The sequence below is a fragment of the Eptatretus burgeri genome, chromosome 10 (assembly GCF_056783735.1).
Source record: "Eptatretus burgeri isolate ZD-2024b chromosome 10, Ebu_testis_v1, whole genome shotgun sequence".
NCBI classification, from domain to species: domain Eukaryota; kingdom Metazoa; phylum Chordata; class Myxini; order Myxiniformes; family Myxinidae; genus Eptatretus; species Eptatretus burgeri.
Genome location: NC_140970.1, coordinates 82,209,992 through 82,237,370, shown reverse-complemented (window position 1 = coordinate 82,237,370; position 27,379 = coordinate 82,209,992). Strand labels below are relative to the sequence as shown.

Here is a 27,379-nt window from a genome sequence, read left to right as displayed (position 1 = left end):
ACTCTTTCTTCTCAAGGCACCGCTTGCACACGCCCTCCTCAGCGTGTTCTGACCACGCGCAATGTCGACGGCACAAGACCGTCAGATCGATGGTGGGTCTCAGCTGGTTTCTCACAAGGCCCAGCTTTTCTTTCTTGGCCGATGGCAGAGTCGACCCCCGGGTTCAGCTTCTGCCGATCCCAGACTCGGCGCACTCAGGTTCAGCTTCTGCCGATCACAGACTGACCTCGGTGCTCCCAGTTCCACCTTTTACTGGCGCACGCTCGCCTCCAAAAACCGACTGCTCATCCAGCAGATCGCGCCTCGATATTCGTTGTTTCTCTCTTGCCTTACCGGCGCACACTGACCTCGAAGCCGACTACAGGTTTTCCCTTCTCCTTTTCGGCGCTCCTTCTCCTCAAAGCCGACTGCTGACTCACACACCGCCAGTTCTATTTATCCGATCGCGCCACATCGGCGCTCAGTTTCACCACCGTCTTCCCGGCCGACTGCTCGCCTCTCAGTTTTTACCACCTTTTATTTTTGGGGCGCGCCCCTTTTACGAAGCCGAAAACTCCTCCCTTCAGTTTCACTTCCTTCTCTAGGCCACTGGGCAAGGCCTCGTCCGGAGAGGGGAAGGAAGAAGAAGAAGCTCTCAGTACACCACCACTGCACAAACAAATAACAGCCTGTGACACCTCCCGACACACATGTAACGTCAAATTACCGAACAACCTGGCTAAACATGCATTTAATGGGGGATCTGGGCTAATCATATATTTAACTAGAGTGGGTGCACTCGGTAGAGTGCAAAACCTCCGCTGCCAATACTGCAAGGTCACTCAAGTGAACCTGATATCATATTCATTCAATTTGACGTCAACAGTGCTCAGAGTTATAGTTTGCAACTTTCCCTTTTACTTTTAGCTTTTACATACTCAATTCATTCGTCATAACTAGATTCCTTGAGACAGAAATTGATTTTACGTGGGCATATCCACCTGAAGTTCCAAAATCAGCCGCAATTATAATTTAGGCGTTTTTTTTTGTTGGAAATCACTAATAACATGTAGAAATGCAAAAAAAAAAAAAAAAAAATAAATAAATAAATCGAAATTTTGTTGATAAAAAAAAGTTGCAAAAATTTTTTTTTTCTCACAATTTTTTTTTTTGAGGGGGGGGGGTGGAAATCACTTAAAACATGTAGAAATGCAAAAAAAATATTTAAAATATTTCTTCAAAATGGCCGCCATAGCGGCCATATTGGATTTTCGACCAAGTCCAAAATCTAATGGCATAATCCTTGGACCATACCTAATCCCCCCACCAAGTTTCGTTGAAATCCGTCAAGGAGTTTTTCCGTAATACTGTTCACAAACAAACAAACAAACAAACAAACAAACAAGCAGTCATAGACTGGTCCTTTCAAAATCGTCAACTTGACCTCTGACCTTGTCTAATAAAAGCTGTATCGAGAGAAGGTAGCGACGCAAACCAGAAGTTTATACGATGAATCTGTACCAAACCATCAAAAATCGTAATGTCGACCGAAGCAAAAATCTCCATTTCTCCACACAATTATTTAATATTATTTTATCAGTCACAAAACCGTAATATTCGGCCATCCACCAACAATCTTTACATAATCCGACGGCTCAGCGAGTCAGGCATGCGACGATAACCTTTATTGGGATAAAAAATGACTTTTAAACACCATCTTTATCGAAAACACCGTCAGCGCGCACACGGAAAACCTTTACGTGACTCAACGACTCGTCTGCTCGAGCGCGCTGCACCACGTGACGACCCGTGACGCGCGAGTGAAATATTTTTTATACAATCTTAAAACGTCTCCAAAACATCCGATTTTTACCAGAATTTCGACAACCAAGTTTTAAGCGTCCAAAGCGAACGCAAAAACCGAAGACAAAATTAAAATCGAAGTTAAAACGAACTCGTAACGTCGAGCGAAGAAAAAATACTCCATTTCTCCACATGAATTTACGGAATCATTTTTGACCTCACTGTGACCTTGACCTTAGACCGATTTTGACCAAAATCTAATCAACGCTAGCCATCACCCTCCTGAATAACGTGGTGTAATTTGACATCGGTAGCTTCCGTTCGAGTTATCGTGCCTACAAACAAACACACAAACAAACAAACAAACAAACAAACAAACAAACAGAGGACAGAAGTCATCAATATACTTACGAAATCTTTAGATTCCGTAAGTAACAAACAGAAAGGGGTGAAAACAGTAACTTCCGATCTTCGATGGCGGAGGTTAATAACCCACTAAGGGCCATTTCCGCAACAATATGTTTGTTTAATTTGTCATTTCCTCAAAGATCGTTCAAAAATCGTCAGTTTCGCCAAGAAGGGTTGGCAGGAGGTTCATCTCTGGACTATTCCGCATGACCCGTAGGCTTTGTATGGTTGCCATCCTGCCTGTGATTCAAAGTTCGCGAACAATACTGATATAGATTGTGCTCGGAAACGCAAACCCGAGATGGAAAGTGGAGAGAGTATTGACGATGAAATACCGGATGTTCATGACAATCGGGGAGAACCTGAAGAGAGACTTGGCAATAATAACTAGTAAGTGGTATTGATTTACAAGCGAAAGTACCTCATGTGACGGGAAAAGCAAGCAAAAGTACCCGACCTCAATGACAGGAAAGGTTTAAGTTAATTTATCCATTTAAATTATTTTATGGACTTGAAAAAGGTTAATTGCGTTGCACTCTTGGTTTTGACAATGTGTATAACCCCTTCCCTCTCGACAACAACAGCACACCAACCAAAGCTCTGAGCTGCTTATACCACCCACGTGAATTGGGAGTGCAACATAAGGTGGTGGAGGTTGGATTTGTCTAAAAAGAGTGTAGAATGTCCTGCTTGCGAAATAAAATTTGGCATCGACATTATTGATGTCTGTTTGCTCCCATCATTTCAAAAGTGAACGTTGAGCTTTGCCTGCATGCGCAGCTTTTTAAACGCAGCACAGGAAGCGGCCGCCGTAAACGGTAGACAGATGAACGCACGGACAGACACCACGGTTCACATTATATAATAAATAAATAATCGATACGAGTTGGAATGGGTGAGTTGCATAGTATTTTGATGCAAGTTTTCTGTCATTCATGTCGTAATGAAAAATCGAACGTGCTCATTGTCAAAGGCAGAGGGTAGAGAATTATAATTTAACATTGCACAAGTCCACATTGTATGCGGTTTATGAAGGCTCTCAAGGGGCTGTTTTGTCAGTTGGCCTTGTGTGCAGTTTATTTTTCCATAACCCACGAGTAAATGTCGTGGCCTGAGGCCTACTCACATTGTTCACTCCATATGGCTTTCAAAGCACGTGATCTCGCTGGCACAATCGCTGCATGCTATTCTCAGCCTGTCGGACACTGCAAACCTCAACGCCGACTCTTTGAAACCATGCTGCGTCATTGAGGGCTTGACATTCCATACGTGCGTGGTGCGTTGTTTGCGTCATACTTCAGTCGGATAGCATGCAAGTGCTTGACATTGTGGCTCCGTCAAGCTGCTCAAGTGGCTTGTGCAGCTCGAGAGAAAGATTCTCAGGGCATGGTGGAAAAGCACGAGGGAGTCGGAGAGCTTGAGGACTCGATGAGCTTGAGGGAGTCAGGATTGCACAAGGGAGCCCAGGAGCAGATTTACATGAGCGCTAGGGTGCTGAGGATTAAACTAAGTGGTGAGAGGTCATTACCTATGCCACCGAAGGTGGATGGAGGTCATGTTTTTACACCTGTGTGTTTGTCTGTCTGTGAGCAGGATATCTCAAAACGTTATGGATGGATTCGGACTAAATTTGGTGGACAGCTGGGTGTGTGACAAGGACCAATTTATTCGATTTTTCTGAAGATCTGGATACAATAAAATTTTTAAGCAGTTCTTCACCATTGAAAGATCGGGCCAAAAATGATATACAGATAACATGGTCTCAAAACGTCGTACCAGGCAGACTACCCTGAGGGAGACACCATATCTGGTTTGGATGCTTCCTAATAGTGATGGGAAGGTTATATCTGGGGGGAATAACATGCATCCTTGACATAAAGAAAGTTTGCAGAGCACAGATGGGGCTTCATGTATTCATTGGTTGTGACAACACCACTGTCTTTCATGGAAAATGTGCACTAAGAGGCCATTTGACCTCGTTGCTGATGGTGTTTCTCATCATCAGATGTTCACCAAAACTTGGTGAAAACTTTTAGTTTATGAGCCAGTGTAAAATATTATCTGGAGAAATTTGTTTGTGAACTGCATGGGCACAAAGCGGTAGACATCAATGATCTGTGATACAAGATATTCTGCATTCAGGCCAACAAGGAACAAAGCGTTCCACCAAAGGAAGATTCTCCACTGCTTCATTTGAAGTGTTCCAATTACAAAGCAGCCATTCATCGTCATTCTCTTCAGCAACAGATCAATGCATCAAGTCCAAAAGGTTGTGGTTGGATGATAACTGAAATTGAGCGACACTGCATGTCCCTTGATCCTGCCCTAGATGACATAATAAAATATGTCCATTGTGGCTGCAAACATAGCCGATGTGAAAAACACCATTGTTCTCGTCATGCACCACATTTATCTTGTACTGACCGTTGTGGCCGTTTTGACTATCCCATCCATCCATCCATTGGGACGATACTCTGTGCAGAGCATCGGTGCTGTCAAAGCAGTCTCCTGGGCTATTGGGCACAATCCTGGACGGGTCGCCATTCCGACGTAGGATTCTTGAATGGCTCAATCGTCCCAGCGAGCTGGTACTCATTTTGCCAATCGCAGAAAGATGACAGGCTGAGTCATCGCCACCTGGTATTAATTCACTGGCCAAGCAGGATTTGAACTCAGGATCCGAGGATCCCGAGCCAATCACCCTAACCATTAAGCTAACACCAGGCATGACTATCTCAATCTACCGATATAAAACAATGTGTGTTTGTGTATTTGTCTGTCCCCCTTAATAAGGACGATTTGAGTAAGGTTTTCAAGGCCAATCTTTTAATACGACTGTGTGTTCACTCCGGTCTATTTTTCAGGACAAAGAAAAACTTGAAAAACATTTTTCATAAAAGAGTAATTACGTCTCTTCTATTGGAATTGTAGACGGTGACTTGCAATGAGGCCTCATGGGTGGTGTACAGGGGCATTTTCTAAAACAACAACAAAGACAAGGCACATGGAGGTGAAATTCACTGCATGTCATGTGCAATAAGTGCCAAGTAAAACAACCATAGGATGTCTAATAAATAAAGAAGATAAAAGCACACCTGACTCTTGGCTGAGGCTTTAGATTTTGGCAAGCTCACGAGGCTGTTCCGTCAAAATGAAACATCCCAGAAGATAAAGAAAATAGGGTCACATTTGTACATGTCGTGTTTTAAAATAACGCTTCGTGATACGAATTGAAACATCATATCTTCCAGTCCCCTTGACTCTTGAATAAAATAATTAATTGCAAGCCGTCATTTTTAAACAGGCTTTTATAGTCGTACGATTATAACAGTTGAAAAAGTGTCTCGAGAATGTTCTGGATGATAATGATACTGATGATGAATCGTTAAAACTGTCTCATTAAAACTTGTTCGTCTTACTCATGTGGGTCAGGCAGCAGAGAGAAGAAATGAATATTATGTTAGAAGAGAAGAAGATCAGGTCGGGAAATCGGTTTGAGTATCTGGGAGGAACAGTGACCGTGGATGGTAAGTCAGAGGCAAAGGTGCGGAGGAGGATACAGGTGGGTGCGAATGTGTGGAGGAGGGTGGAGGGAGTAATGACAGAAAGATCTCAAGGAAATTTAAAGGGAAGGCTCTGACGCCATGTGTAACACCGGCCTACCTTTACGGTCTGGAGATGGTGGCACTGATAGAGAGACGACAACAGAGGATGCAGGTTTGCGAGAACAACTGGGTGAGGAGGATTGTGGGAGTGAAGAGGGTTGATAGAAGGAGGATGGATGAACTGATGGAGGAGATTGGTGTGCAAATGAGCTTGACGGGGAGATTGGTGAAATGCCGGCTGAGATGGGCTGGACACTTGGTGCGGATGGGGGAAGAGAGACTGGCAAAGAGAGCGGATAGGTAGACCACGGTTGAGATGTGAGGATTGTGAGAGGAGGGATACCAGGAAGGTAGGGGTGGTTGGAGAGTAGAGAGAGTTGGCTGAGAACAGAGGGAGGTGGAGGAGTATCGTGGTCAAGGCAGAGCAAAAGCGTGGTGCCAATGGACCTCACCCCTTATAAAGGGAAGAATCGAGGAAGTCTTACTTATATGGAACCGATTGATTAACTGTATTTAATATTTCTACAAACTTGTTCAATTGCAAGACATTATTATGTGTGCGGTTATCACACCACATGTTAGTTGTCTCGTTTTAATGAGATAGTGTTTAACTAGCGAGGCAGTTCATGTGTCCCAATGCAGTCAAGGGTAAAGAATAGTAAATTCGAAAATGTACTTTTGTTTCCAAAGAAGAGTAAATTCTAAAATGCACTCTTCTTCAAAACAAAGAGTAAATTCCAAAATGTACTTTTGTTCACAAAAGAGTGAATTTGAAAATGCAGTTTATGGGTACCGATGCAGTCGAATAATACAGTTAATATTGTTGTGTTTCTGCGAAACCAGCACTCCCCTGAGGCAATGGTACACAACACATAGCGTTTCTGACAGTTATTTCATTAGTGTTCATTTTAGATAGCCCTTGCCTTATGTGTAGTGGGTTTATGGGTTAGTGTGTATTGTGAGGGATTTAAGTAGTGTTTTTCTTTCCATTCTTTACGTTATTTTGCTTTGCTGCACACACGAACCTCTTCTTCCTTCATGCATGCATACATACACACCAAGGACCATAGTAACAGGGGCAAGTCATGTGCATACATGCATCATAACCCCTTCAAATCACATGCCATTATCCAACAGATGTTACACCTCAGGCTTCACCAGACTCAAACCGCAGCATTGCAACATTTCATGCACCATCAAGATTCCTTTATAAAAATCACCACAACATCGGACCACAACCCAAGCTCGCCTATCTTCGCCATTAACAGCCACAACCACGACACATCAACCACCACGTCACAACTCACCGCTATGCTGCCACTACAAATGCCTCAACCACAGTCACCAACACCGCCGACCACCACGAAACAGGGGGAGTGCAATGTACCATTACAGATACTCGGATCTGCACATTCCAGCATCTAACTTGAAGAGCAACAGTGTGCAAGACTCCGTTCAACGTCATCTGGATAGCCCAAGTGCTCTGCCAATTATGGCACTCATTGGGAGTCTGGTGCACGTTTGTGGCCGGAGAGAGCAACCAAATACCCTGGCATCATGTCAACCTCAGAGACGGATCGCGTGGCAGAGTTTGAGGCAAGTGAGGCCGTTTCAGCTGCCGAAGCCTCGCATGGGTGGTGCTAGCGCCGAGGTAATCGTCAATACACCAATGAGGGCACTGCAAAACACCCATCGCTCTGCCTGATCCACTCCAAAGCGACACCCCCACCAGGAGATTATAAAATAAAAAAGGGCCCAGTTCTCTGGCTGTGCATTCTTATTGTTCTTGGGGTCACGGTGTGGTAAGCAAAGGAGCTTTACGGCGCAGGCGGAACGAAACGGAGCACGGAAAAAGTGAGAAAGCCAGACGCTGAGCCGGGCGCAGTTTAGATAAACCTTAGCATTTACACCTACAGACCTCTTTACATCATGTTTGGACCATATTCTCACATGTTCCTTGCTGTTTCCAACCCCCTTTGATCCACATCTTTACACTGTCCTCTCTGCACCTCACCGACATGTCACCACACCCCTCACCATGCCTCCCTCTGACCACGCACCAAAGACACCCTCAGTCCCCCCCCTCCCCACCCCTTTCCCTCTCCTCAGTGACAAGGTTTGCATTGATCCATTGACCTTGCTTGATAAAAAGAGGTCAAAACCATGTTTTTGTGTGTCTGTGTTTCTCCTTCTCCTTCTCCTTCTCCTTCTCCTTCTCCTTCTCCTTCTCCTTCTCCTTCTCCTTCTCCTTCTCCTTTTCCTTTTCCTTTTCCTTTTCCTTCTCCTTCTCCTTCTCCTTTTCCTTCTCCTTTTCCTTCTCCTTTTCCTTCTCCTTTTCCTTCTCCTTTTCCTTCTCCTTTTCCTTCTCCTTTTCCTTCTCCTTTTCCTTCTCCTTTTCCTTCTCCTTTTCCTTCTCCTTTTCCTTCTCCTTTTCCTTCTCCTTCTCCTTCTCCCTCTCTCTCTCTCTCGTCTTCTTTCGGCTGCTCCCGTTAGGGGTCGCCACAGCGGATCATCCGTGTGATCCGCATACTGATTTGGCACATGTTTTACGCCGGATGCCCTTCCTGACGCAACCCTGGTCGCCTCTTACGACACAGGGATATGGTACACCTATTTTAACCGGGGTATACACCGGCCCAGTATACTGGTACTCATTTCGCCGACCTCAGAAGGATGACAGGCTGAGTCAACCCTCTCTCTCTCTCTCTTGTGTTTGTAAGTAATTGCTTTTCTTTTGCTGCACCTCATCAATCCTTGCTTTCCCTGCTGTACAGATATTTTATATTAAACCAACTGCTTATTGTACACACTCCTTTCCTCGCCCTTGCTGTAAATAAATTATTTGTAATTGTAATGTACCCAGTTCGTGGTGTCTTTTCTTCCTTTGGTCCAGTATAGTCCGCATGCAGTGTTAGCCAGGAAGTTCTACCCCACCGACTCGCTCTACACAGCCAGTGCGTACTTAGCAGTTATGCTTGGCTGCACATGATCAGGTAAGATTAAAACAAGTACGAATCGAGGGCACGAGCCAATCGTTGGAGTAGAACTTCCAGGCTTGCACTACATGCGGACTACGCTGGACCATTAGACCAAAGTCATGTTGTAAAGTGACTGAAAGGTAAAGAAGTAACTACATGAAGTAGTGACACACTGCCAGGATTGGCGATACCAATCGGCGTTCGTGGTTGATTAGCAACCTGCCGAGCCGTGGAGTTATCCACAGCTGTTGGCCTCAGGACCGGGTGTTTGTGAGGAACTCGAGTGCTTCCCCAAGTGGTGAACCTGAAACCCCGGGCTGTAACAATATGTACCGATGCAGTCAAACATGAAAATGCTTTGCACGCTTCAGAGTATTATGTTTTCTATTATTGGACAATTATCATGTGCAGGTACATGCAAATAGAATATATCAGTATGGGGGCCAATTCTTAATTTGGAGACTGGTTAGCATTGGATTCAGTGTAGATATACTTATGTCTAAATTCATGGACTGATCGCTTTAATGTTTTTTTAAGCTTGGTTGGAGTACTGGAATGTACAGATATATCAATTTCCACCTCTCTCGGCTATCCACAAAATCCATGGTGATGCCTTGAAAATAGCCCAAAGGCCAAAACTGAAACTTTATCCCCCGTTTAGATATATTCAGAAAGCTGTGCATTCTGACCGGTGCTGATCCAAACGTGAGAGCTTGTGATTTATACAAGGTGGGCTCTCTACTTTATAAAAGCTCACATCTGGGCTTGCTGCACCTGCTCTCTCCAACCTCTGCAATCTCCAAGCCACCCTGGGTTAAACACATTCCTCAAAGGACGCTGACCTGCTCAGCCTCCCAAAGTCCATACTGGCTACCCACCTGCATTAATTTGGTTGTTTATTCTCCCAGTTGTGGAAATTATGAACAATTACTTGTCATTTAGTGAATGTCACTTCCACTTTATTAAAGGTAAACAATAAACATGTTGTAAAGTGACTGAACCCGACGCTAGTAATTTATACAAGTGTTGATAAAGACGGGCATGCCTTACTGCAATAACAGGGGCATTAATGTGCTGTTTGAGCATGGGAACTCAAAGAACATGTGCCATGCAGGCAAGATTGCTCAACTTGATGCTTTACAATAAATTCATGGCCTCTGTAAGTCGCTCTGACAACTTGCTGGAAAGTTTGTCTGAAAAACACACCAAGTGCAATTCTTTGCAACAAGATAAAGGGAAAGCAACATGGAACTAGGATAAGTAAATGTGTGAGGTACATAAGTAAAAAGGCAGGTAGGTAGCCTCACCAGCTCGTTTTTGCTTCTTCTTGCGTTGTTTTATCGCAATGGCTAGTGCCTGGCCTTGCTGTAAGACAGGAGCATCACGCACGCTCTCAATGGCATCCCAGCCTCGTGGCCTCGCACTTGTCTGTTCCGACGTATCCTTGGTTTTGGTTTTGCGTAATGGAACTTCAACAGTTATTGGCTGCAAAGGTAAAAGACCAAAACACAAGTTGAGAAGCAAACATAGGTGATGAACAATTAAGTAAACCACTTTAGTGCTTCATGGACCATCTATTTATTGCATACATAAAATGCTCAAATTTTTTGTTTTTTAACCATCTCCAATAGATCCGCACATCGTTTGAGCCACCTGCAACCCGCTCCCCAACCAAAATTCTTTCCCTTCTATCCACATGCCTGAAAGATTACAGAATTAACTCCTTTCTCCCTCTCACCTATTATCCTCCTTTCTCTTCCTTTTCTTAAAATGGGACTTCCAAAAATGACGTAATTCACCCCAGAATGCTCAACGTGCATGCGCAGAAAACCCGAGGAATAAGTGATCTTCGGGGCATGTGAACTGCTATCATGTGTACGTGACAGGGTTTGTGACCTAAAATGGATTACAAAGCCTCGTAAAGAATGTGGTCTGGCACCAAAGACTGTGTGAGGTGGAGTATGTATTCTATGAATACCATCTTGGTATTTTACTGCTCAGTGTGCAATCTATTACTAATATGAATCCTGAGCTGCAAATCTTCCAACATGTATGTGTAAATACATACATGTACATTACGGTGGGCCAAAAACAGCAAAAACAATATTAAAAAATTCAGATGTTGTCTCCACAAGCCTTAAATTATTCCACTATGATTCAATAACGCGTATAAAAATATTTAAGTTGTTCGGAGGTGATTTAGAGGTCGCTCCATATGACGACTTTTAGTTTCATGAGTCGGTTAAATTAGGGTAAGGTCAGGTACGATTACGGGTACTTCTGGATGTCCGAGGTGGAAATGGAGTGCATTTTCGAACTCTATGGGGTCGATTTACTCTAAGAAATGACTGCACCGACATTCAATTCACTACCATTTCGAAAATATGACCTAAAACAAGATTTATCATTACTGGAGTTGAGTAACTAATCCTACTCCAGATAATTCTAGATAATGAGGGAGGTGAATTTGAAACGACACCATTTGGTCATCATCTCCAAAAAGTTCCCCAGGGTGAGGAACGTAGTAACCAAAAACAATTGAAATCAGATAAGCGGTTTTCCATTTATTACAAAAAACATTTTTTTCAAGATGGCCGCCCCAGTCGGCCATCTTGGATCCGGCCACGCCCAAAATCAATAGGGTTCTTCCTTTTCAGGTGGTACATGTGTGACCCAAATTTCAAATCGATATGGCGAACAGTTTATGAGTTATAACACTCACAGCTATAACTAGAGGGGGAGCACTCGGGAGAGTGCAAACCTCCACCGCCAATACTGCTGGGTCACTCAAGTGAACCTTATATCTTAATCATTAAATATGACGTCAACAGTGCTGACAGAGTTATAGTTCTTTCCTCCAACATTTTTTTTGGGGGGGTGGGGGGGGGGTTGGAAATCACTTAAAACATGTAGAAATGCAAAAAAAAGAAATCACTTTTAAAAACCACAGTTTGCCATGGATGCTCGCTTTCCATCAACCATTCTTTTTTTCCAACTTCAGTGCCAACTCACCCCCCTCACCCCTCACTCTCACTCTCACTCTCACTCTCAAAGCAACCATCCCACTCTTCTCCCTCCAAGCCTCACACTCACCTCTCTCAAAAATTCCCCCCTCACCTTTCTCCCACCTTTCATCCCCTCACTCTTCCTTCTCAAAGTTGCCCCCTCTCTCATCCACCAACCTGCCTCCCTCCACTGCCCTCTCACCTCCATCTCTTCACTCCACCTCCTCAAATCCTCAACTGCCTTCTTCCTTGTCTCTTGTCCCCCCTCTCCCCCAGCACCACAGAGCCTTTTCTCCTCCTCATTCGGCCCCCTCCCCTCGCTATTCTGCAATACCCCACACTCCTTCAGCAACCCTCCTTACCTGCCCCCCTCATCCCTTGTCCTACCCTCCCTCCCCTCCACCTCCTGCACCCAAAGCCTCCTCCCCTTCCTCTTCATTAAAAGTGTGGACCTCAAATATCCGGGGCCTTCGCTCAAACCTTTCAGATCTTTCCATACAGGTTGCCACTGACAAACCAGACATTATCTGCCTAACAGAAACTTTCCTCTCCCAAGACATGTCTGACTCCCAAGTATCTCTCCCTTGCTACTCCCTCTACGGTATGACAGACCTGAGCCTCGTCCTGGTGGAGGTGTTGCTCTCTTCATCAAAGACTCTATTCCTCACTCTCCACGCACTGCTCTCACTCCCCCACACCCCAGGAATACCTCTGGCTTCGGCTTCCCCTCCACTCCCACCTCATGTTTATATGTGTACTGTACCGTCCACCGAACAGTGATGACTCCATCTACACCTCACTATCCGAAAACATGGACCATCTTCTATCTTCTCATCCAAACTCTCTTCCTCTTATGTGGTGACTTCAATTGTCATCACGCCAGTTGGCTAGGTGTGGGTACCTCTCTCACCTGCCATGGCACCTCAGCAAAAGCTTTCTGCGACTCATTGGGACTGACTCAATCGGTCAACTTCCCGACCCGGATCTCAACCAATGGTACTCCATCTCTTCTGGATCTGGTTTTGACAAATTTCCCTGAAAATATCTGCTGCTCTTCCTTCGCTCCAATTGGTTCTTCTGACCACGTCCTTGTCAAAGTGGACATCTCTCTGGCTGTTATCAGAGAACCACCTCACCGCCGTCGAGTCTGGCATTTCACTCAAGCCGACTGGCAGGGTCTCCGAGCAGCCATCAAACTTACAGACTGGTCTCCTATCACTACTTTCTCAAACATCAACTCATCCTGGGAATTCTTTCAAAGAAACTTGCTCTCCCTCATGCACAGATTTATCCCCTCTCGTGTTCAGTTGTCTTACCCTTCCTCCCGCCCTTGGTTTACTGAGGCTTGTGGCGAGGCAGTTGTCCTGAAACAACTTGCCTTTGCCTCATGGAAAGCAAACCCAACTGAGGGCAATCTCAGTTCTTTCCACAAAGCTCGGAACAAGTGTGTATGTACCCTCAGGAGAGCCAGAAAACAACATCTTTCTCATCTCAAGTCTGAACTCTCAAACCTCTCTCCCTCCTCAAAATCCTGGTGGCGTTTAATCAAATCTGTTTCTGGTGTATGTTCCCCCTCCATCCCCTCCCTTACCTCAAATGGCCGCACTGCTGATTCCACACGTGATAAAGCTGAATGTCTAAACTCGGTGTTTGCAGCTAAATCTTGTGTCCTAAACCCATCACTATCTCTACCCACTTTACCCAGTCGCACCCAACTGTCCCTGGACTCTGTATCCTTTTCTCCTGACAAGGTGGAGAGCTTGCTTTCAAACCTCGAGTCAGATTCTGCAACCGGTCCAGACGGCATCAGCCCACGTGTCCTCAAAGCCTGCTCTTCTGCTCTTGCTCACCCTCTCTCTGTTCTATTCACCCTCTCATTTGCCCAAGGTCATCTGCCATCTGCTTGGAAATCTGCTAACATCACTGCCCTGCATAAAAAAAGGTGCAAAAACGGATCCCTATAACTACAGACCAATCAGCCTTCTCCCAATCATCTGCAAGGTGATGGAATCCATCATCGCTTCAGATATGAAATCCTTCCTCTTCTCCAATGGCTTGATTTCCAATCATCAATTTGGTTTCAGACCAGGTCACTCTACCCTGGATATGCTGCTTCTGCTCTCCCATCAATGGATGGAGGTCCTCAATGCCAGACAGGAAATCCGAGCCGTATCCCTGGACATATCACGTGCTTTTGACACAGTCTGGCACCCTGCCCTACTCACCAAACTCTCTTCCCATGGTATTCAAGGCCATCTCCACTCATGGCTCGCAGACTTCCTCTCCTGTCGCAGTCAACGTGTGGCCCTAAATGGAGTTCTTTCATCCCCTCTTCCTGTGCAGGCTGGAGTTCCTCAAGGTTGCGTTCTGGGCCCTGTTCTTTTCTGGTTTTCATCAATGATCTCTCGGACTCTCTGGAAAATCCTCTATTTCTCTTTGCCGACGACTCCACCCTCTGCCGTACCATCTGTCATCCCTCAGACCGGCAAGCAGCAGCTTCTTCGCTCACTGCAGATCTGGATAAAATCACAAACTGGTCCAACACGTGGAACATGTCTTTCAATCCAGACAAATCTCACACTCTCACTATGTCTCTTCGAAAGGACCGTTTACAAAACCCCCCATCCACTTTCTCAACAATCCTCTGGAAGAAGTCTTTTCTTTCAAGCTTCTAGGTCTCACTATCTGCCATGACCTTTCCTGGGAAAGTCACATTTCCAACCTCGCCTCAAAAGCCAGTCGCCGACTGGGAATCCTCCGTCGTGCTAAGTCCTTCCTCGGCCCTCTTGAGCTCCTGACCACTTACAAAGCTTTTGTCCGTAGCCTGATGGAGTACTGCTCTCCTCTCTGGGCTGGTGCTCCTGCCTCCCACCTTTCTCGGCTTAACGCTGTCGAAACCAGGGCATTTAAGATCATCGGCATCTCCCGCAATGAAGCTGAGTCTTTGGGCCTCTCACTCAATCACCGCAGGTTGGTCGGTGGTCTTTCTGTCTTCTACCGACTCCTCTCCAGCCTTGCCCCCTGCTCTCTCTGCGATTTGTCCCCACCACATTTCCACAGGGCGCTCAAGGTCCGCCAACAACCCCCTTCTGGTAAAACTACCAAAATCACGAATCACTGCTCATCTTCAATCTTTCATTCCTCTTTTTCCCGCCTTTGGAATAAACTTCCTCACTCTATTCTTTCCCATTCTTCCCTCCAGGCTTTCAAAACAGCTGTTCACCACCACCTCTTATCTTCCCCCATCCAAATCCTCGATCTTTTCTACCCCCGATAATCCACCCAAGCCCACTTCCTTCATTTCTCCTGCTTTCCTTCCTGAAAGTCCCTGAAATGTCCAATTTCTCTTCGCCATGTTCCCCGTCCCATCCCCATCCCTCTCCCTTCCACAGTTCACCTAATGTGTCTGTTCCCCACTGTTTTGTCCCTTCCACTCCTGCCCCTCTTGTCTCATGCCTCCTTGCTGTTAGTTGTGTGTTTGCTCTCATACGAGCCTCGACCAAGGTATACCAAAAAAAAAAAAAAAAAAAAAAAAATTGAAATTTTGTTGAAAAAAAAAGTTGCAAAAATTTTTTTTCTCTAACAATTTTTTTTTGGGGGGGGGGTTGGAAATCACTTAAAACATGTAGAAATGCAAAAAAAAAAATTTCTCAAACAATTTTTTTTGGGGGGGGGTTGGAAATCACTTAAATATCTAGAAATGCAAAAAAAAAATTTCTCTATTTTTTTTTGGGGGGGGGGTTGGAAATCACTTAAAACATGTAGAAATGCAAAAAAAAAAAATTTTCTCCAACTATTGTTTTGGGGGGGGGGGGACCAAGTCCAAAATTTAATGGCATGATCCTTGGACCATACCTAACCCCCCCACCAAGTTTCGTCGAAATCTGTCGAGGAGTTTTTCCGTAATACTGTTCACAAACAAAACAAACAAACAAACACACAGAAAGGGGTGAAAAACAGTAACCTCCATCCATCTTCGAAGATGGCGGAGGTTAAATATTGAATCCCAGCCAGCCAGCCGGACGGACGGACGACCACCCCAGTCGGCCATCTTGGATCCGGCCACGCCCAAAATCAATAGGGTTCTTCCTTTTCAGGTGGTACATGTGTGACCCAAATTTCAAATCGATATGGCGAACAGTTTACGAGTTGTCGCACTCATAGCTATAAATGTTGACGCCCAGCCGGACGGACGGACGACGGACGGACGACGCGGGTGACAACAATATCCCCCTTCTGCCACGCGGCAGGGGATAAAAACTACATTGACTCTGATAATTTGAGCAAAACAGCAAGAGCAGACCCAATCTCAGGCAGCGTTTCATCAGCTTCACAGCCAGCTTCTTCAACCACAATAGACCCCGAGCCTGAACACATGTCTGGTATATATTTCAATATAATATGACTGCTCATTTCTGGTCATGTGCTGGTGCTCGAGATCAAATGGAGGAGTGCTTTTTAATTTTATTTCGCAAATATCAAATCACTTCGTTGAAGGGGTGCTCTGCTCATTTTTGTTTTTACTTACACGTGATTATGGTGTTGTAGGATTATGGTGAGCACGTGTGTGTGTGCTTGTTGTTGTTTTTGTGTTTCCGGGGCAGGAACACGGCTGGTTTTGTGTCCAGGTTGGACATGATGAGGTGTTGGTTGTGTGAGTGTTGGGGTTCTCGGTGGGTGTTGTGCACATGTGGATGTGGTGTTTGGGATTGAGTGTTTGTTGCTCACCTTATCCAGCCGTTTGCAGCATTTGCATTAGAGGTGTGTATTGTGTGGGTATGTCCACCGTCTCCCCAGTTAGGCCAACCTTCCGGTTCTTCATGTGCCATGCTTCCAAAATCAACCTGTGTCGTTTGTTAGACGTCGTGTCTTGGACACGGGTCCCAAAGTCAAATTTATGGCCAGATTGCAGGCAATGATGTGCTATGGCTGACTATGTAACCTTTCCAAGCCTAATTGCTCTATCATGTTCGTCTAGCCTTTGTTTTAAATTTCTTCCAGTTTCACCAAAGTAGAATTGGTCACAGTGTTTGCATGATGTATGGTAAACTACTCCAGATTTATCACCAGTTGGTATTGGGTCCTTCAGTTTTGAGATGACATTACGGATGGTGCGTAGAGGCTTGTAGGCTACGCCAATCCGTATGCCACGTACTATCCTGCGAATCCTTTCAGAAAGGCCCGAGTAGTATAGCAGTACACAGTGTCCAAGTGTGTCTGGCTCCTTCCGTTCTGTCCTTTTTGGTTCTTCCAATGTGGGGAGTATCCCCTTGTTGTACCCATTTTTGAGCAGGACTCCTCCAACTAATCTGATTTATTTAATTGCCTCGGCTTTGGAAGATGACAGCGTCGATGCCCGAGCTACTTAGGTCTGTGCTGCACTGCGTTTGTGGGAGATTGGGTTACAGGAGTTAAAATCCAGTAATCTGCTGATGTGGGTTGGTTTCCTGTAAACCGAGGTCTTCAGGGAGCTGTCAGGCTTGCAGTGAACCTCCAAATCCAAAAATGCCAATTTGCTTTCCTTTTCAATTACCATTGTGAAGTTAATGCTGGGGAATACCCAGCCAAGTTGTCCCAGTAGGTGGTTTACCATGTTGTACACACAATGACGAAGGTGTCATCAACATATCTGTTCCAGTGCCATGGGAGCCAATTCTCATGAGACTCAATTATCTTTCGTTCGAGTTCCTCCATCACCAAGTTAGCCACAACAGCAGAAACCGGTGTACCCATAGCTGTGCCACATATTTGTTGGTGGTGTGCACCGTCATAGATGAAGGACGTGCTGTTCAGACATCTCCAGCAAGCTCGCAACATCTTTAAGTGTTCGTTTGCTGTTTTGACAAGCCATTTTCCAATCGTGTGAATGTTTCAACCGGTCGAGTGTGACGCTCACCGCAAGAACGAATGGGATGTTGGTGAAAAGGGAAACCACATCGAAAGATACCATCATCTCATCATCTTGGATTCTAACCTCTCTAATCCTTTGGACAAATTCAAATTTGGGTATTCCCCAGCATTAACTTCACAATCGAAATTGAAAAAGAAAGTAAATTGGCATTTTTGGATTTGGAGGTTCACCGTAAGCCTGACGGCTCCCTAAAGACCTCAGTTTACAGGAAACCAACCCACACCAGCAGATGACTGGATTTTTAACTCCTGCAATCCAATCTCCCACAAACGCAGTGTAGCAAGGACTTCAGCAGCTCGGGCATCGACACTGTCATCTTTCAAAGCCGAGGCAATTAAAGAAATCAGATTAGTTCGAGGAGTCCTGCTAAAAAAAATGGGTAAAACAAGGGGATACTCCTCACATTGGAAGAACCAAAAAGGACAGAATGGAAGGAGCCAGACACACTTGGGCAGTGGGCACAGTGTACTGCCATACTACCCAGGCCTTTCTGAAAGCATTGGTAGGATAGTATGTGATGTATGGATTGGTGTAGCCTACAAGCCTCTACGCACAATCTGTAATGTCATCTCAAAACTGAAGGACCCAATACCAACTGGTGATAAATCTGGAGTAGTTTACCATACATCATGCAAAGACTGTGACCAATTCTACATTGGTGAAACTGGAAGAAATTTAAAACAAAGGCTAGATGAACATGATAGAGCAATTAGGCTTGGAAAAGTGACCGAGTCAGGCATAGCAAGTCATTGCCTGCAATCTGACCACAAATTAGACTTTGATGGGATCCGTGTCCGAGACACTACATCCAACAAATGACACAGGTTGATTTTGGAAGCGTGGCACGTGAAGAGCCGGGAGGTTGGACTAACTGGGGAGATGGTGGACATACCCACCCTATACACACCTCTCATGCAAGTGGTGAAAACTGGATGGTGCGAACGGCTGGATGAGGTGAGCAACAAACACCCAATACCAAACACCACATCCACATGTGCACGACACCCAATGAGAACCCCAACACTCACACAACCAACACCTCATCATGCCCAACCCGGACACAAAACCAGCCGTGTTCCTGCCCCGGAAACACAAAAACAACAAGCGCATACATGCTCACCCACACACATACAACACGAGATCATGTGTAAGGAAAAACAAAAAGAGAGCAGAGCGCCCCTTCAATAATGTGATTTGACGTTTATTTTGATTTTGCAAAATAAAATAAAGGAGCACTCCTCCATTTGACCTCGTGAACCAGCATATGACCGGAAATGAGTGGTCATATAGAAATAAAAAACAGACATGTGCCGAGGCTCGGGGTCTATTGTGCCTGATGAAGTCGGCTGTGAAGCTGGTGAAACGTCTCCTGAGATTGGGTCTGCTCTTGCTTTTTTGCTCAAATTAGCAGGGTCGATGTAGTTTTTTTACTTTTGGTTGGAAGTGTCTTCTTCTTCTTCTTCAAAAATGGGCAATCCCAACCACCCCAATCTCATACATATATTGATGCATATGTATATGCATTAAAAAAGGCATTCTGACCACAATATGCATTATATAACAAAACAAAACTCACCTGCCCCTCATCCACCTTCATCTCCTCCTCTTCCTCATTACCACAGCAGCTCACAGCAGGCGATGTTTCCACAGAAGGAATCTCTGAGCATTTCACTTGCATAGATGGCAGACCTTGTAAAGGGAGGGCACATTTTGTTGTCAAATATATTATGATTTGGATAAACATTTGAAATTTCTGAATTGAAAATTTGTTTTGCATTAATCAAATGCCCCACATTTTAGAAGCATTATAAACAAAACTCTGACTTTATTGGACGTATTAAGTATATTTTGTAGTTTATCAATGCATTGCACCATTTGCTCCCATCTGCGTTTTTGCTTTCAAAAGCCATTCTCTTCCAATCCTGACACCGCTGTATCGACCCCTGGATTCACGCTTCATCGTTCTTATCGTGTATACAAATCAGTAAACAAGGAGATAGGTGGTGGATTGCGTTTCCTGCTGAACTATTCAAGGTGCATGGACTCCAAGATTAGTTCTCAATCCTGCAATATCAGAGCTGTAAACTCCAGTCATTTGTTGCTGTCCTTTTTGGCTGACTGAGCAGGACTCCTCCAACCTTCCACATGATGATGATGAACCTTCCACGTGAATTGTCTTCTTTATTCTTAACTTCAGTTTATATACCTGCTGACGTCAGTGCTGCATTCGCTATTAAACAACTTTCGGCCAACATTATTCAACACAAAAACGTCAATCCAGGAGTACGATACATCATTGCCGGAGATTTTAATCATACCAATTTACAGAAATGATGACTGAAATTATATCAGCACTTTACGTGTAAAAGGCGAAATGATATGCTTTTGGGGTCATTGCTATGATCAAGTATGCAGATTGTTCTCTGCAGCGAGCCCTAGTTGGTGATTCCGACCAAAACATGATCCATCTTATCCCTGCATACCGACAACTCGAGTGCCAGAAGCCCATGAAACAATGGACCCAAGTGCTGTTGAGAGCTTACGTGGCAGTTTCACATGCACGGATTGGAGCGTCTTGATGGAAAGTGCCGCTGGCATCGACGATTGTTCTGACATTATGTTGGACAAAATAAAATTCTGCAAGGAAATTTGTATCCCGACGAAAACATTGACAAAATATTCCAAAGAAAAACCCTGAAAAATCAATTCGCAGCACACTCCGTGCAAAGGAAGAGGCGTTTATATCAGGAAGTGATGCGGAGTAAAAGAAAGCCAAGTATGAGCTAAATAAGGTCATCAGAGACGCCAAGCACGATAACCAGGAAAAACTGGAGGGGAACACCGTGAGTGCAAATGCTAAAGAACTCTGGCAGGGTCTCGTTCACCCATTACAATCCGAAGTTGAAATGTCCAACGAATGATGATGACACATTGCCAGACAAACTGAATCATTTTTACAGCCGATTCGATCGCCCGGTGAGCGCAACGCCAACCACAGATGAAGAGTCTCCTCAGGCTTTTCTGATCTCCCAAAATTACGCTCGGCCGGCATGTTCTGATGAACTTCAAAGTCAGGAAAGTGATTGGCCCTGATGGTATCAGTCCCGGCCTGCTGTGGTCTTATGCTGATGAACTGTCGCCCATTCAAACTTTATTTTTCAACTGATCACTTCAGCTTTGTAAAAGTCCCCACGTTTTGAACAAGTCCATAATTACCCACGTGCCAAAGCGTTCCCCAGTGAGTTGCCAAAATGATTATAGACCAGTCACACTCACATCATTATGGAATATTTCGAAAGTCGAGTTTTACACCACCTAAAATCTGTTCATCCTGCTTCACTTAACTAGTATCAGTTTGTCTACCGACTGTAATGATTCAGCTGATTATGCTGTTTCGCTCGCTCTTCCTCACCTGCTAAATCATTGAGATAAACGTATGCCTTCCGATGTCAGATTACTTTTCTTGGATTTCAATTCTGCTTTTAATCTGATTTCACCTCATAAACTTAATTATAAACTTCATGTACATGCTCTTGATGCTTCAATTTGTAAGCCACTAGATTTTGGATTTTATTTTAGACAGACCACAGGTGGTCAAAATTGGTTTGAAAATGTATCAGACGATCACCTTGAACTCCTCAGGTTTGTGTTTTATTCCTGATTTATTTTCATTGTTTACTCATGATTGTGTCGCATCATCTGATCCTTCACTCGTGGTGAAATTTGCAGACGACACGGCCATTGCTGGCCTGATTCTCAACAATGATGAAAGTGATTACTGTAATGAAGTCGAAAAACTTGTGGAATGGTGTTCGCTAAACAATCTCAAACTCAACGTCATAAAGACAAAGAGAAGAGACTGCGATGGTTCAGGAGCAATGTACACGGTTCGCCTTTTTATTTTTTGACCTTCGAGGGGACGCCACGGGCAAACTGGTGGGAATCGGGAAAAACATAAATGATGAAAGTTGAAGTACTCAAAGAGCACTACTTGCATACCAAAATTCATTCAAAACAGTTGAAAACCCTCGGAGCTCGATGCCCAATTTAGTGATTTTTTTTTTGGCATTTTCTAAGTTCGTGACCTTGTGACCTTGTGATGAAAATGAAAAATCGAGCTCGGTGGGGCTATGCAGGTGCCATTGGGCTAACCAAATACCGAAACCCCCGTCAGATTCGACAACCCCCCTCGGAGAAGATGTAACTTGAAACCGGCTACCCCCTAAAAACACGTTTTTTGGGCGTGGCTCCGCCCATAATGGGCGCAGCTAGCTCCTTCCTCGGGAAAACACAAATAGATCATGATATAAACCTCACACCCTAATTTTATCAAGATCGGATCAAAACCCACGGAGCTATGCTCGGGACAGACAGGCAGACAGACACACACCCATAACAAATATAGTGGTCACTTACTGACTCGTGAACCAATTATTATTGACTTCTGGAAAAACAAATCTCACATTCGATGTGAGTTTTGTTTTTCTGGAAGTTTTGTAAGATGGCTCAACCACTCCTCACACTAACAAACCATATCAAGCATTGCGGTAACAATTCTTACTGTCAAGCAAAGCTCCATCGTCAGCTATGAGAGAATTAATGTCGAAAGCTTGACTCAGTTCCGTTACAATCTCAGCACTCAGGTAGCTTGGCAAAGTGTGCGTCTCAGGAGGGTGTGTGTAGAAGGAGATGCGCCCACTACAAAAACACAAACACGACAATGTTTTGTCATTCCAGGAAAAAAAAAAATACGCATGCACGAAAACCTCAATGTGTCAATCCAAAGGTATATTGTGGAAAATATTTCTCCAACATTTAAGACTCCTGAAATCTCTGACATTAATTCATGGCTTTAAATGACATTGGGTAAGTTAGATTTTTTTTGAAAGACAAGATGTGTATCTTGAAAAGTTACTAAGGGGAAGGGGAGGGGTTGAATTAATGCAAACAAACTTCATTTAAAGAAAGCAACATGCAGTAGAACAACAGTTTTACATTTTAATGTTGAAAACACAAAAATATTTTCCATCACGCACACCGCTGGGTTTCCTACGATTTCACTTGTATATAATTATATACAAGTAACAATATTATAATATTGTTACGGCTGTGGAAATTCGCAAACTACCATTCAGGTCCCGTAAGCGAGGTATCTCTTAAGTACATGTGTAGTTAGCCCCAAACCATTGTTTAGAGGGAATGAATGTGATTCATTCGGGCTGCGACGCTTCGAGTCAGTCGTTTTTCTTTTTCTATCTTTTATTTCAAACAAAAACCAACAAGGACGCTCGGTGGGCTTTTCCCGCCTGTTTTTCGCGCCATTCTTCTCCGCGCTTGGTGTGAGGGAGGAGAAGCGGGGTGGGGGCAGCTGGCACCCGATTGGTGGATGCGCGGTGTGACGCGGCCAGGGAGGAGGAACGCCCCTCTTCGAGACCTTTCTGGAAGCACCTCGAAGGGGGGTGGAGCAAATAATGGGGCGGAGCAACGGGGCGGAGCCCCGCGATATAAAAAGGGATGGCTCTGTGAAGAGGGTTGGTTGTTGATCCCTGCGGAGCCCTTGATCCTGATGAGCCTTGGACCTTTTCAAGAGAGAGAGAGAGAGAAAGAGAGAGAGAAAGAGAGAGAGAAAGAGAGAGAGAAAGAGAGAGAGAAAGAGAGAGAGAAAGAGAGAGAGAAAGAGAGAGAGAAAGAGAGAGAGAAAGAGAGAGAGAAAGAGAGAGAGAGAGAAAGAGAGAGAGAAAGAGAGAGAGAAAGCTCCTGTGCGAGGGTTCAGAAGTTCAGATTCAGAACACTGGTGTCAGAAGTGGGATAACAAACTCTCCTGTCTCCAGCTAAATTCACGGGAATCGGTTCAGGGGTGAGAGGAGCGACCCCCGATTCCCTCCAAATTACGAGCGATTTAAATTAACCCGTTACGAGAAATAAGATGGCGTTTCAAGGCGAGCGGGAGCCGGGGGTATTAGAAATGTATATGTGTAGAAATGTAGAATCCATGGCGCAGGATGAGATCCCCGTGCAGGAAATGCTTGTTGTGCTGGACGAACTCCCCCAACCAAACGCAGAGCCCGAAATGGGTGCGGCGGCGGCCGCGGTGTACGACACCTCCCCTCCCCCTCTCCGCCAAAACCCCCGATCCTTGCCGAATCGGCTCAGCTGAGTGCACCCGACATGGCCCAACTATGCGCCATGCTGGCGGCAATGAACGAAAAGATGGACACAAACACAAAAGAAATGAAAACGAATATGGAAACAAATGCGCAAGGAATGAAGGAAGAAATGAAAGAACTGCGGGGTGAGACGTAGAACATGGGCCGAAGCCTGCAGGCGGGCATGAAGGCACTAACCGGGGAGCTCAAAATGGTGACGCCACGTGTGGGAGCGAACGAGCTGGGAGGGGGTTCAACGGCTGTCAGGCCCGCGGTGGAGGCGGGTGAGGGCAGGGTAATTCGGGGGACGTGTTGGGCGAGAAGCGTGGAGGTGACGGAAAAAGTGACGGTGACAGAGAGGGAAAAATTAAATGGGGTGACCGAAACGTGTGAGATGAGACACGAGGTGACGAAGAAGGAAATAAAAATAGTGGAGATAAGGGAAGAGACGGAAATAACAGAGACACGGGAGGTAGAAACGGTAAAGGAGAGATTACACGATGAAGACGGGGTTAGGGACGAGCACACACACAGAGTTAGTGGAGGGCGTTGAGGGGGAGCTCGCGGAACATGTCGGGACCAGGTGCGAGCAGTTGGATAGCCTCCTTCGGGAACGGAGGGAGCCGCTATGCTCCCTTGAAGCGAGTCACGACCAGGTGGGTTCAGTCGTGCTTTGCGAAGTGGAGGGATGAGTGCTGTAGACGGGTGCACGGAGAGCTTGGGGGGTATAGAGGCCCCGGAACCCCTTGGGGTGGCACGAATGCCCAGTGTGGTTGTCCCGGTGTGTGTGGTGCAAGCTGTGAGTGCGAGCCCGTGTATGGATGAGACCCCGGGTATGAGTGACACCCCGTGTGGGAATGAAACCCCACGTGCAAGTGGTGTGGTAGCAAGTGTGCCGAAGGGCGTGCTTCCCAGCACGCCATGTGTAAGTGAGACACCGCGGGTGAGTGTCACCACGTGTGCAAGGGAAATGGCATGCGTGAGTGAACGGCCGAGTGCAAGCGAGACCGTGTGTGTGAGAGCGCGGTATGTGAGTGAGATGACTGTGGGCATGCGTGAGCATGCAGCCGCATCTCCCGGTGTGAATGTGAGTTTGAGGGATTGGAGAGTGAGTGTCGTGACACGCAGGTGTGCGTGGGTGGAATGGCGACGACAATGGCGACATAGAGACAAGGGCCGAGTAGCGGCCGTAGCTGTTTTGAGCACCGCGCCGGGTTCAACCAGCAGCGAGCGCGAGGTCCGTGCCGTGCAACGCACGAGGCCGCCACGTGCTCGCTTGCGGGAGTGAAGCCCGGTCCGGAAACGCCAGCGGTGGATTTGCCAATCCCGCGGACGGACAAAGTTTAGGCAGGATTACGGATTTGGACCGGACGGGTTCTCCACGCAAGCATGTGTTAGGCTCCAAGGGGCAGAGCACATGTGTTCGCGTGGGGAGCCCCTCGGAGTGCAAGGTTTGCTTTTTGTGGTGCGCACGGTGACGTCATGGCTGCACGTGGGGTTGGAATCCGGCAGGAGGGCTTTAATCCCTGCCGGATGGTACCGTCCAAGGAGGGACGAGGTACACGTGCAGCTGCATGACGTCACGGGCAGGTGCAAAGTGCGCAAGCTGTGAGTTGCCGCGCTGGTGCTGCGCAAAAATTTGAAAAAAAATTAATGAACAAAAGCAAGCCTTGCTTTCGGGTGAACAGGATTCCCTGGGCAAGGGGTGGAAGACCCCCTTAGCCAGGGCACAGGATGGAAACTAGTTAGGGGGAAGGGTTAGCTTAGCTAGACCGGCTCCATGGGGCAGGATAAGTCCTCATGGGGCCCGTGGAATGGATTAGTTAGAGGGATTGTAGCCAGATTTAGGATGGGAGATGGAAATTGTTTTTTTTTTGATGATTTCGAGACAGTGACAGACTTGTGGATGTGTAGAGGGGACGTAGCTTAGCTACGTAGTGTTAAATGGAACATGCTATAGTGTAAGGGAGGAAGTGGGAGCACGAGTTAGTGAGGGGATGTAGTGAGTCAGGATGGCAGAGTTCAGCGGTGTGCGTGTTGAAGAGTTGGTGAGTACATGATGAGTGAGTGAGGCCAGCGGGTCTGTGTGAATGGAGCGAATGTGGAATGCATGGTGTGATGAGTGATTGGGGGGAGGAGTGATTCCCGCCCAAGGGCCCCGGGGTCAGTGTAAAGTGAGTTAGCTGGGTCAGTTAAATTGGAAAATGGAGGTCGTTTTGTTGTTGGTGGGAATGTAGGCTTGATACCCATTTGGAGGGGTGCAGGAGCCCTGTTGACGGGCTGGGAGCGTGGCTGCGAAAGGTGAGTATCGCTGAGTGGGTACCCCGGGCACCAGGCTAGTCGGCCGTAGTAGGCCAAGGGCTCATGGGGGGCCGGGATAGCGTAGTGGGCACGGGTGCGCCTGCATGGTGCGGGGGCCCGGGACGCCATTAGCCTCGTGGGCAGTGTTGTGGGCACGGGTGACCCCCGGAAAGGGGCCCAGGAAGCCAGCCTGCCATGTATGCGTTTCAGGAGAGTTGCCATGGGGGGCACTCCCCGGTGTTTAGGGAGCTGGTAAGCTCAGAGGCAGTGTAGTGCCTGGGGGTGCCATCGTCGGAGAATCGGCAGAGGGTAGTGCCTGCCAAGGGGAGCCACGCGTCCCAGCCATGAAACCGTGTGAGGGCACAGAATGAAAATTGGGGGGCGAGGCCCGAAATTGTGAGGACACCAACACAGGCGACGGGAATCTGGGTTGTTAGAACGAATAGTTTAAGCACGAGGCGCTTGTTGAAAGCCCGGGGTAGTTTAAGAGATAATGGTTAAGATAGATAGGAAGTGTACCCCTCCGCACCGTCCATCCCCTCGCTCTCGTTGTGGGCCACTGGACCCACTTTGTGTTATAGATCGCTGAAGTCTGGGGAGGCCATCCTGAGGCTTCGTTGGGCCTCGACGCAGGACGCTAGCTCTCCCTTGTTCCCCTCCGGGAAGGGAAGGTAGGGGTTGGGAGTAGGGTAGGTGACGATAGGTGAGCCGAACAAGGACGATAAAGGGGGTTAGGGGACGAATTATAGTGGGGAAGTAAAAAAATAAAAACAACAAAAAAAATAAAAGGGGGGCTAAATTGCGTTTGACAAATTAAGGGAGTGGGTATAGACAGTGACAGGCAAAGGCGATAGGTTGGGAGGGAGACAGGTAGGTAGGTCCGAGCCCGCCTTCTGAGTGGCCAGCACCACCGCACTCCCTCCACGAAACTCCATTGAAAGGCAAAGGCTGGCCAGCTTCATTAGCTGGCTGTGTTACTTCAAGGCCTGTGCCGGCCAACTTCATGTGCAGCTGTTTTCTGCAAGGCCTGTGCCGGTCAGATCATCTGCTGGCTGTGCTTGCCTGCAGCAGCCCTGTTCTGCCGGGTTTGTATGCCTGTTCACCTTTGCCATGCCATGCCCACTGCCCACATCATCAGTTTGGCCCCGTTCAATTTTGCTTTGCCCCCCCCCCTTGTTCATTGCCATGCGCACCAGGATCCGCGAGCAACAGTTTGCAAGCTACAAGAACTGCCCTGTTGGCA

The 27,379-nt window shown here is 46.3% G+C and overlaps 1 protein-coding gene across 2 annotated transcripts in view; it reads right to left on the bottom strand.

Moving 5' to 3' along the window:
- Nucleotides 1-9,710: 9,710 nt before the first annotated feature.
- The window catches only part of GNL3L (G protein nucleolar 3 like), a 54,056-nt gene continuing 36,387 nt past the window's right edge, over nt 9,711-27,379 (bottom strand). For both annotated transcript variants that reach the window (XM_085899115.1, XM_085899116.1), the window contains 4 exons: nt 22,251-22,387; nt 19,266-19,378; nt 10,081-10,258; nt 9,711-9,966 (listed from right to left, as the gene is read on the bottom strand). In XM_085899115.1, coding sequence (XP_085755241.1) covers nt 9,911-9,966; nt 10,081-10,258; nt 19,266-19,378; nt 22,251-22,387 — 484 coding nt within the window. In that variant the 3' untranslated portion in view covers nt 9,711-9,910. The remainder of the gene's footprint in view (nt 9,967-10,080; nt 10,259-19,265; nt 19,379-22,250; nt 22,388-27,379) is intronic.